Here is a 10,419-nt window from a genome sequence, read left to right as displayed (position 1 = left end):
GCGTGCATTAGAATTTCAGTTTTGCTCGTGACTGATATAATGTGAACAGAAATCATATAACAAACGTAGATTTGTATCAGTTTTAATTGGTCATAGCTGCCATATTACTTAAACGCATATATTTAATTATTTGCATTTGTATTTTGTGGATGTACAATTTTTTTCCGCACCGGTCCATAATTGGTCTCAGCTCCCATATAAGAACCATTCTCGAAAATTAATTCAACACACAAAAATAAACAAAGTTATTGGATAAAATTCGACATCAATGTGTATTTTGAATACATTCAGATTTTGTATAACTATTTTTAAGTTAATTGGTATCTCGGTGATTGTAGGGAAATGGGTAGTAGCTTATAATTACATTTGTTGCCTTTTTATGTTGCCTTTTTTATGTAATTAAATTAAAAAAGCACTACAGCTTGAACTTTTTCGATACGATATCTCCAATAGTTCGAGAATTATTTTAAAAAAATGTTAAACTACTGCGTAAACTTTATATGCAAGCGGTACGGTTTAGGTTTATACATTTTAGATCTACCGTTAGAACTAGTTTTTTTAATTATCTTCAAAGGTCTAAAAGTTGGATTTTTTCTCTCTTGGTAAAATTTTTTTGGAATTGCCCATATGTATAATTCATAGTAACTATGAAACACTTTTTTCATTATTGCATAAAATTATTATAGTGTACTTAATATTCTGAACATTAACATTACAGTTTCCCGACACATGAAAATTCAATTCAACTTACTCGTTTAATAAACAGCTTTACATAGTAGTTACACTGATGGTACAAATTATGTTGTTAAATAAATGTTAGACGAGTTAGTGCAGGTAAATAGTTAGTAATCGTAACTTGAAACAGATTACACAAGCAGACAGTCTAACAGGCGATTATTATTGTATTATGTTTGTATGTACTTGCCGTCTATCGGAATTCACCAAGGTATTCAAAATTCATAGACACAGACATATTTACTCGTACTCACATTTATAAATTGGATAATGTAAATGTTCGCGGGTGTATTTCCACACTCACACAACACATTTGCCCTCATAATGCGGCTGTCTAATATCTGAAAGTATTATTTTGTAAACATCAAATGGGCCAAAGGAAAAAAATCAACAATTTAAAATAGTGAACTTCATTGGATTGAATTCAATATTTTGGATGTATTGTTAATTCATTCATAAATTGTTCATGCTATTACATAATGGGTTCTCAAGTGGCAACAATGATTTGCCATGAATGTTTCAAAATTTGACAGTAACGATGTACACTATTAAGTAAATATTTTATATTTTATTGTTAAAGAATCATAATGTTTAGATGTAAACAGAAAAATTGGTTGAAAAATGTGAATTTAATTAAAAATTTCCCAGACCATTAACATGTCTCTGATCACTTGATAAGGAAATGTAGAAAAAATTTAACTTAAAAAATTATTTTTTTACATGGCAGTTTCAAAACTTCATTTTCGCTTTTTTTAAATCTCTGTTTAACAAATTTTTTAAATCTTTCTTAAACAAATTTTAAAATTTTTAAAATTCACCAGGGTATTTTTGATCAAAAGATTAGGCAATAAACAGGGTAAATATTAGGTCAATACCTCTTATAGTTAAGCTGTACCTGCGATTTGAAATCTGCAAATTTCGCGCAAAACTATTTTTTATAATATTTTGGAAAATATGTCATTTACTGCTAAACATTTTGAACAAAATATTTAGCAATATTTGGAAATTCTCATTAAAACATGTCGAAATAATAATTATTTTTTTGCTGTATTTTCAAAAATTACAGGAATTTATAATATATGGTCCCATATTTAAAATAACAACAACAAAATTAACCCTTATTTTTTTTAAATTATATAGAGCTTTAATAATGCTGATTTATTGAATTTTGGGAATATATTTTATTGTTGTCATTTTAAGTTTGACCTCATTTCAAGAAAATGTAGATATATTTTATGTAGTAAAACATATTTATTAGAATATTTTCCAAATAAGTTACATTTTGTCCACATTTCCTAATCAAGTGATCTGAGACACGTTAATGGCCTGGGAAATTTTTAAAAACATTCACATTTTTAAACCAATTTTTCTGTTTTATATCGTTTTGAAATATTTAATATATGTAAATTATGATTCTATAACAGTGATATGTAAAATGCAACATTTATCACATAGTATCAATATCACAATATCAATATCGAAGTATACATCTATCTCGACCAGGTCACGTTTTGGAGACAAAACTCTTTTTGACGCCTTAGGATTTCCCGATTTATATGTAATTTCAGGGACGTATTTTGTATTATTTGAGAAATAATATTCAGTAAATATTTTGTTTAAAATTTATAACAGTAAAGAATTAGGACATATATTGTAAAATATTACAAAAAATTAGTTTTTTTTCGAAATTTGCAGAATTCAAATCGAATGTTCGGTTTAACTTTAAGAGGTATTGGACTAATTTTTTCACTGTTTTATTCTCTAACCTATTGACCATAAATACCCTTTTGATATAATTGACCCTACCGCGCATACAATGTCCCCTTTTGAAAATTACTTTAACTTGCATCTCTGGATATAAATATAAATATAACAATAAAACTTGATTCAATTAAGTTCCTCAAGAACAAAAATGCTTCTGCCTACTTGTATGTGGATCTGTATAAAATTGACCCTACCCCTTCATAAAATGACCCCTTCATAAAATGACCTTAAATGACCTTCATAAAATGACCTTAACACACATTACTGGCTTAAAAATACGAAGAAAGCGATGAAATGCGTCATTCGTAAGTTTCTTACATGCCAAAAGCTTTCTACCATTTTTTTTAAAGATCTTTCCATGAATGAGCCTACTTCCTATATATGCCCCCTTCTGAAAATGCTCATTACTAGCATAAAAATATGATTATAGTGACGAAATTCGATAAACATAAGTTTTATGCTAGCCAAAATCTTTTCCCAATTTAGTGACGATCGGTGCATAATTGGCTTTATCGCCTTACAAGGTTCCCTTCAATAAAATTTGTTCAAGTTCCAAGTTCCTTGAGAGCCTTCCAAATTATATGGAAGGCTCTCATATTTTGCTTTTACAAATAAATATTTTGTTAGTTGAAAAGATCTCAGTCCATAATCGACTTATGCCTTATTTCAAATATCACCCTGATGCTAATAGGAGAGCATTTCTTTTACGGCATACGGTTTGATGGTGGTTATATGCGACTGGACACAGCCGAATGTAACATTTTCACTTCTTTGTTTTTTTATCATTGTCGGGAAAGATATATAACATTAATTTTCTTTAAACACACTATTATGAAAGATATATAAAATTCGTAAAAGCGAACACATTAATTTTTATACATATACATATGTAGGTATGTTTGTACTAGGGTATTCAAACGATTAAGCGTCGATCGGTTAATCGATTAATTTTTGACGATTTATCGCTCGAATAAATAAAAATTTTAAAATTTCAAATAATGAATAAACCGAATAATTTATATCAATTAACCGATTAAGAAAAACTTATTTTTAAACGTATTATTGGAACGTATGCATTCTGGAACTTGTTGATAAATCTCCAAATCATAAACCTAATAAACTAATTTTTTTTGTATAGAGGAGGATTTCACATGAAAATAAATAATTTCTAATATTTGAGATAAAAGTTAATAGAATTGTATTTAAAATTGTGGAAAATTATAATTTTGTTTGTTATTGGAAGAAAAATATTGTAGAAAAGAAATAATTATAACAACAACATACATTCATTTGCTTTTTATTCGATTAACCGAATAATTTTGAATTATCCGATTATTTGGAATATTTTTTTTTAATTTTTGCTTCGAAACAAAATATCCAATATGGGATTTCGTTTGAAAGGGGTTTTAAAGCCGCGTCCACTGATGTATTAATCATAAATAACCGTTTGCTCATAATTGTCATATTTCAAAATATTTAAAATTGTAAGGTTTTTCACTAATAAATATAAAATGTGTGCAAAATTTTGCAAATTTTGAGCACCACTAAACTTGGCTCAAGAAACCTTTCAAATGATACCACATATAATATATTTTGTTTAAAAAATACTGTAAAATCTAAAAAATAACTAAATAAGGTCTATTTTGTAAGCGGGTATCGAACGGCCATTGATAGACTAGAAATATTTTGGGAACCACTATAAAACATAACAAAAATTATTTGAAGCTGGATAAAATATTGAATTTAACATGAAAAATCGTATCCTCCATACGATATTTTCTTATAAACTGTCCAGCTCACGAATGGACAACACTAAATACAAACTATTTTGGGTAACATCATATTAGTACATAACAGGGGGTAACTCAAGTACCACTTTCTGTGAGTCGGTCTAATGTACATACATATATAGAATATAATTCCATTGAATTTATTAGAACTAAATAACGACAATGTGCTGACACTTTAATTTATATTTAATGTAACTTATTTTCACGTCAAAAACAACTTTAATGACGACCAATACGATAGTAAGAAAAAAAAGAAAATTGTCCACATCAAATAAATATAACAAAATACAAGCTAATAACAACCCAGAACGAAGTTGACAAGTTCATTCTCTAAAAATGCATGGATAATAACTTTAAATACATATTTTTAAAATATCCTTGGGAGTCACAAAACACACATTTCTGACAATAGAATAACAAACAAATTTAGACTAACGAATACTGAATGCAAATCAAGGCTGTGATATAATGTAATATAACGCAACGTATTTGTCGTTACGCAAATCAAACCCACCGTTGCTAGACAGTTTTTGGTGATTTTATCATATTAAATATATATATCAAAATATGTAACCTATATGTATATATATAACATACATAATCCAAAGTAGATCGAAAGCAACTAATGAAATGTAGAAGGTTGCAATCTAATAAATGATATATTTTTAAACTGATTATTGAAACATTATTTAAATCGGTTGAAAAAAATAGTTTAGTTTAGTTTCATTATGTTTTATACCCTAGCAGTTTAAGAGGGTATATATAATTTTATCATTTCGTGTGAAATACCAAGAAATATTGATCTAAGGCCCAAAAAGGTATATATATTTTGGGTCCTTATCAAATTCTGAGTAGATTTAGCTATGTCCGTCTGTCTCACAGTGGTATAGGAAAAAAAAAGAGGGAAATAATTCGGTAACTTCTAAACGGTTAATCCGATTTTAATGAAATTTGGTATGCACAAAAAGGAGGTGTTGTCGAGTGATTTTTTGTATTATATTCTTTTTAAGTAAATTTAATTTTTGATTTTACTTTGTATGTTTGTAAGCACTATTTTATGGGTAGTATTATGTTTAGGACAAAGATATTAAAAAATATATATAGTTTAATATCTTTGACGAATATACATAAGTTCACATTTGTGTCAAGTAAACGAATTTAATATATAAATTTGGAAAACTTAAAAATTTTTTATAAGATGGAAGATATAACTTTCTGATGTCTATGGCACAATTTTTATGACCAAAATGACCAACTTTGATCCCCTCTAACTTCGGGAGTTGTTGACTGGATAGCTGTCTGGCCTAATATCCAATAACACTAACCTTGATGCAAATTCCATCTAAATCAACTTTTTACACTTGACATGAAATTGTCCATAAACATATGGAAAATAACATGTGTATAGTTAAAAGTGAACAAATAAAAAGAAAAGTTGTTGAACTGCCAAAAATTTTTTTATACATGGACTTTAAAATTTTAAGAAGTATTTATAAAAATGTATATAGTGCAAGCAATCGTAGTACTTGTACTTGTAATGCTAAACCAGTTTACATGCTTGTACTTGAAATATGGTCACTAGGGCCACACTAGTACAATCCTATAAAAACGCTTGCCTTGATAGTTAATGCATCACACAGTTTTGATCCTTCAACATTAAAGTACAGAAAACAAAATGAAATTAACTATAGTTTTTGTAACACTTTTTGCCATTACTTTAGCTGCTCCACGCCCTGAGGATGCAATTGTTTTAAAATCTGAATCTGAAGTAGGACCCGAATCATTTAAATATGCGTAAGTGTAATGAAAAAGAGAATAACTTAGTGTTGAATCGATTGATTTTGTTTAGCTATGAAACAAGTGATGGTGTTAAGGCCGAAGCTAGAGGTCTGCTGAAAAATATTGGATCGGAAAATGAATCATTGGCTGTGCAAGGTGCTTACACCTATGTGAACGCTGACGGTCAAACTATTAGTGTAGAATATATTGCCGATGAAAATGGTTTCCAACCCAAAGGTGATCATTTGCCTGTTGCAACTTCTGCTTAAAATTTTTGTTATTTATTAAATAAAAAATTACAATAACATTTGTTTAAAGTTTGATTTGTTTTTATTTATAATGTTTACAATATTTACATGGACGGACAGAATTTCTATACACACTCCACATCCGTATGTGATCTTTGATCTTAGCTCACATGGGACTAATGAAAACCTTATACTACAATAGACTTCAACTTTATCAAATTAATTAATATGTATGGACAAGTTGTATGCCCTTTTCACTTAAGACGGTTTTAGTAAATTGATCTGGTCATGGAGATCTGTCCTAGATCTAACACTCTGTACTGTTGCCAAGTTTTTCCTCAAACAACTCTATTATAGTCCTTCAAATATTATGAGATATAAGTGATTTGTTCGTATACACTTATTTTATTGTTTTAATATCCAAAACGATACTAAACAGAAACTAGACAAACAATAATTTTAACTCAATAGATAATTCTACAGATTTATAACTAAACAACCAGTTCTTATCTTTGTTTTATTTGATTAATGTTCTCACAATATACAAATGAATATTCAAATATTTAACAAAACAATATGCAACTTAAAAATAGTATATTACTCGTATATAATTTAAACGTTTAAAAATTCAGATTCAGACACATTTTTCAAATAATTGATAAAATAAGCAAAACTTTTGTTTTTTTATATACGATTAAGAACACTTAAACGTACACTGGGAAATTTCATGTCAAGTAACTTAGCTCAAAAAATCGATTTTGAAGAAATTTGCACAAACTTTGGATAGCAAGTCAGACACAAATTTTCAGCCCAATCGGTCAAGAACGGCCGGACTTAGGGGTAATGATTACACAAAGTAATTCATAACATGGTCAATTACAAGTACTTATTATGTCTAAGCACACACTGGGAAATTTCATGTCAAGTAATTTAACACCAAAAATCGATTTTGACGAAATTTGCACAAACGTTGGATAGTAGGTCAAACACAAATTTTCAGCCCTATCAGTTAAAAACTGCCGGACTTAGAGGAAATGATTATACAAAGTAATTCATTACTTGGTCATTTACATTTACTTGTAATGTGTAATAGAGCAATAACCAATTACAATTATTTTTATTACAAATATATTTACAATTATTTGTAATTGACTAATAAAGTAATTAATGTTTTACAAATTACTATTCATTTTAATTGAATTTCCCAATTACAATTACTGTAACTAAAATTTCACTAATTACAAGTTGCATGTAAATTTAACAAACAAAATTTACAATTACAAATTATTGTAATTTAAAATTTTCAATGACTATTATATGTAGTTGTTAATGGAATAACTTCTATTACAATTACAAATAATTGTAATTGAACTAATTACAATAACACTAAAGTTTTACAAATGCAGTCAAACTAACCAAGTCTAATAATTACTTAATATTTATTAAAAAAATTAGTTTGTCTTAATAATATATTTGTTTGGCTTTCTGTTGTGATAAGCTAATAAATATATTAGTTTATGGTTACGAATAAAAAAATCGTTAATATCAAACATTTTTTTCGAAATTTTGATTTCTTTTAAGATAACAAACTGTAAATAACAATATCTGAATTATACTCTTCATGATTAATTGATAAAATATTTCAACGATGTGAATGCATCTTAGGTGTGAACATTTATTATTGTATTTGCAAAACCAAAGAAAACAAAAAACTTATTATAAGAACTAATTGTTAAAAACAAACAAAAAATAGCAAATATTTTGGTTAATTAATAAATTGATGAGTAAATTTAAAATATTATTAGGCTGCAACTTAACCGAATAAAACAAATCTAAGCGGAAATAAAGTTTACTATCTCGGAGAGACAGACGATATAGGCTAAACTTACAACTGTAAATAAACGATTACTAATGGGTCCTTAATGTTAATTTTTCCAAATAACGCCTTTAATAGGTGTAAACTTTATAAATTTGATTTTGAAATCTAATTCAAGTTGGGTTTGTTTTTCACCGAATGTCTCATTCAGTTAAACTTTATCAAATGATCACAATACGACCTGATGTTACAGCCAAATTGGTTTAATTTCGAAACAAAACAATTGTCAACTGCAAAAAATATTCCACTAGAATAGATATTACCCTAATATATTCATCTATGCAGTGGCATAATGCACTATTAGAATAGTAATTAATAATTAATTAAAAACTTTAAAAAGCTAAATTAAAACAAATGCTTTAATGGGAAGAGAGTTGATTGCAATGTGGAAATATTTTTGAAATTTTGATGTTGGTTTGCGTTGATTTGTTATGGAATTTCTTAAAATTTACCAGTTTTTAACACAAGTTTGACGAAAAGAAAATAGACAATAACTAGCAATAGAAAGACAAGAAGATGTCAGATTAAAAAATAATAATTTTGACAAATTGCAATTATTACGCTTATAATGAATAAAACTAAAAAAATAGAAAAAAGCCAAAAAAAGTGATGATTTGTTTTTTTTAAAGTTTCTAACAACGTAATAATGGACTGACTGACGAATTGCTATTTAAATGGCTAGAAAAACGAAATTAAACATCATAAATCTCAAACGATTCTGTTGGAATACAACAAAACTTAATTTCTCTTTTAAACGGATTAATAATTAACAACACCAACAACAACATGAAAATCGCCATCATTTTTGCTGCTTTATTTGCTGTTGCCTTGGCCGCTCCAGCTCAGGATTACGCTCATGCTGAGGTTTTACGTTTGGAATCTGATGTCAGACCAGAAGGTTACAACTTTGCGTAAGTATTTTCTATAATAATTTATACATTTCAGTTCATTCATTCATTACAAAACATATAAACATCTGTTCACAGTTTGGAGACTAGTGATGGCAAGACCCATCAAGAGGAAGGTCAATTGAAGAATGTTGGTTCAGAAGATGAAGCTATTGTCGTACGTGGTTCTTACTCCTTTGTAGCTGATGATGGTCAAACCTACACTGTCAACTATGTAGCTGATGAAAATGGTTTCCAACCCGAGGGTGCCCATTTGCCCAATGTACCAACTGGTCATTAAGTCAAAAAAAAAAAAAGATCTGTTAAAACTAAAAACCTCAAAGTGTCTAAATCGAAAGTATTATTCAATTCCCTAATAAAGGCAAAGAAAGTAATTATATAATTAATATTTTTTAATTGGTTTCATCAGGTGTTTGTATGGGTTTTTAACAATAATAAATATTAACAATTCGTGTTGCATTTTATTTTAAAAATATTCTAGTTTTTAAAATAACTGTTTTAAGGTGTGTTCTTTTGTAATAGCCATTTCAAATTCAATTGAATTTAATTAAGCTGGTTCTGCAATACACCTTTAAAAGAAATTTTGCTTCTTAATTTTATTACCACAAAATTTATCTATAAAAAGTCTAGAATATTTCAAAGAAAGCAACCATTAAGTTAAAAACTTTCTAAAGAATATCAACCAACATGAAACTCATCATTGTATTTGCTGCACTATTTGCTGTTGCACAGTGGTATAGGAAAAAAAAAGAGGGAAATAATTCGGTAACTTCTAAACGGTTAATCCGATTTTAATGAAATTTGGTATGCACAAAGAGGAGGTGTTGTCGAGTTTAGGTTTTGAATTTGGACCTTATAGGCCAACCAGGGGCCCGGCGGGGGTCCTCAAATTAGGACACCTCGGCTATGTTAAATTTTTAAAACGATCCTATTTCTTCATTTGAGTTCCGATTTAAAAAAAAATCGTATATAGAATCTCCTCATCGAGCACTATAAAAAATGTCGTCATAGCAGTAAATTATCTCTTATAGTTTAGGAGATATTCGCATTTGAAAATTAAAATTTTAAAATTATTACCGTTCTTTCTTTAGTTTTTTGATAATAGCGGGTCCAAATATTCCCGATTTTCGCCATTTCTTCTTTTATTCGCTTAACAACAAGTTTATATATCAAGCAGTGAAAGAATTATGTAAAAATCATGACTGAGTCCAAAGTTATAGGCATTTTAATTTAAAAAATTAAAAAAAGGCGATTTTTTGCCATTTTTTTGGGAAAAAAGTATCTTTTTCTTTTTAAGTTATCTAAAAAGTTTCTAAGAA

General features: G+C 28.1%; 2 protein-coding genes across 2 annotated transcripts; both read left to right on the top strand.

Annotated features, from left to right (window-relative positions):
* The first annotated feature begins 5,914 nt into the window (after positions 1 to 5,914).
* Positions 5,915 to 6,385, top strand: LOC111677777 (larval cuticle protein 65Ag1-like). Its single transcript, XM_023438966.2, has 2 exons — positions 5,915 to 6,083; positions 6,139 to 6,385. The coding sequence occupies exons 1-2, from the start codon at positions 5,965 to 5,967 to the stop codon at positions 6,335 to 6,337; spliced, it is 318 nt and encodes a 105-aa protein (XP_023294734.2). The 5' UTR covers positions 5,915 to 5,964; the 3' UTR covers positions 6,338 to 6,385.
* Positions 6,386 to 8,890: 2,505 nt separating this feature from the next.
* Positions 8,891 to 9,479, top strand: LOC111677778 (larval cuticle protein 65Ag1-like). The gene is made up of 2 exons (XM_023438967.2): positions 8,891 to 9,103; positions 9,179 to 9,479. Exons 1-2 carry the CDS (start codon positions 8,979 to 8,981, stop codon positions 9,378 to 9,380), a joined length of 327 nt encoding a protein of 108 aa, XP_023294735.1. The 5' UTR covers positions 8,891 to 8,978; the 3' UTR covers positions 9,381 to 9,479.
* The last annotated feature ends 940 nt before the right edge of the window (positions 9,480 to 10,419 follow it).

This window comes from Lucilia cuprina, chromosome 2 (genome assembly GCF_022045245.1).
Source record: "Lucilia cuprina isolate Lc7/37 chromosome 2, ASM2204524v1, whole genome shotgun sequence".
Classification (NCBI taxonomy): Eukaryota; Metazoa; Arthropoda; class Insecta; order Diptera; family Calliphoridae; genus Lucilia; species Lucilia cuprina.
This window is presented reverse-complemented; position numbering and strand designations above follow the sequence as displayed.

Bases quoted from the DNA above. Each gene is read 5' to 3' on its own strand.
- LOC111677778 (XM_023438967.2), top strand. From the start codon at position 8,979: ATGAAAATCGCCATCATTTTTGCTGCTTTATTTGCTGTTGCCTTGGCC. The intron at 9,104-9,178 runs GTAAGTATTTTC...ATCTGTTCACAG, and splicing joins CCAGAAGGTTACAACTTTGC to TTTGGAGACTAGTGATGGCA.
- LOC111677777 (XM_023438966.2), top strand. From the start codon at position 5,965: ATGAAATTAACTATAGTTTTTGTAACACTTTTTGCCATTACTTTAGCT. The intron at 6,084-6,138 runs GTAAGTGTAATG...GATTTTGTTTAG, and splicing joins CCCGAATCATTTAAATATGC to CTATGAAACAAGTGATGGTG.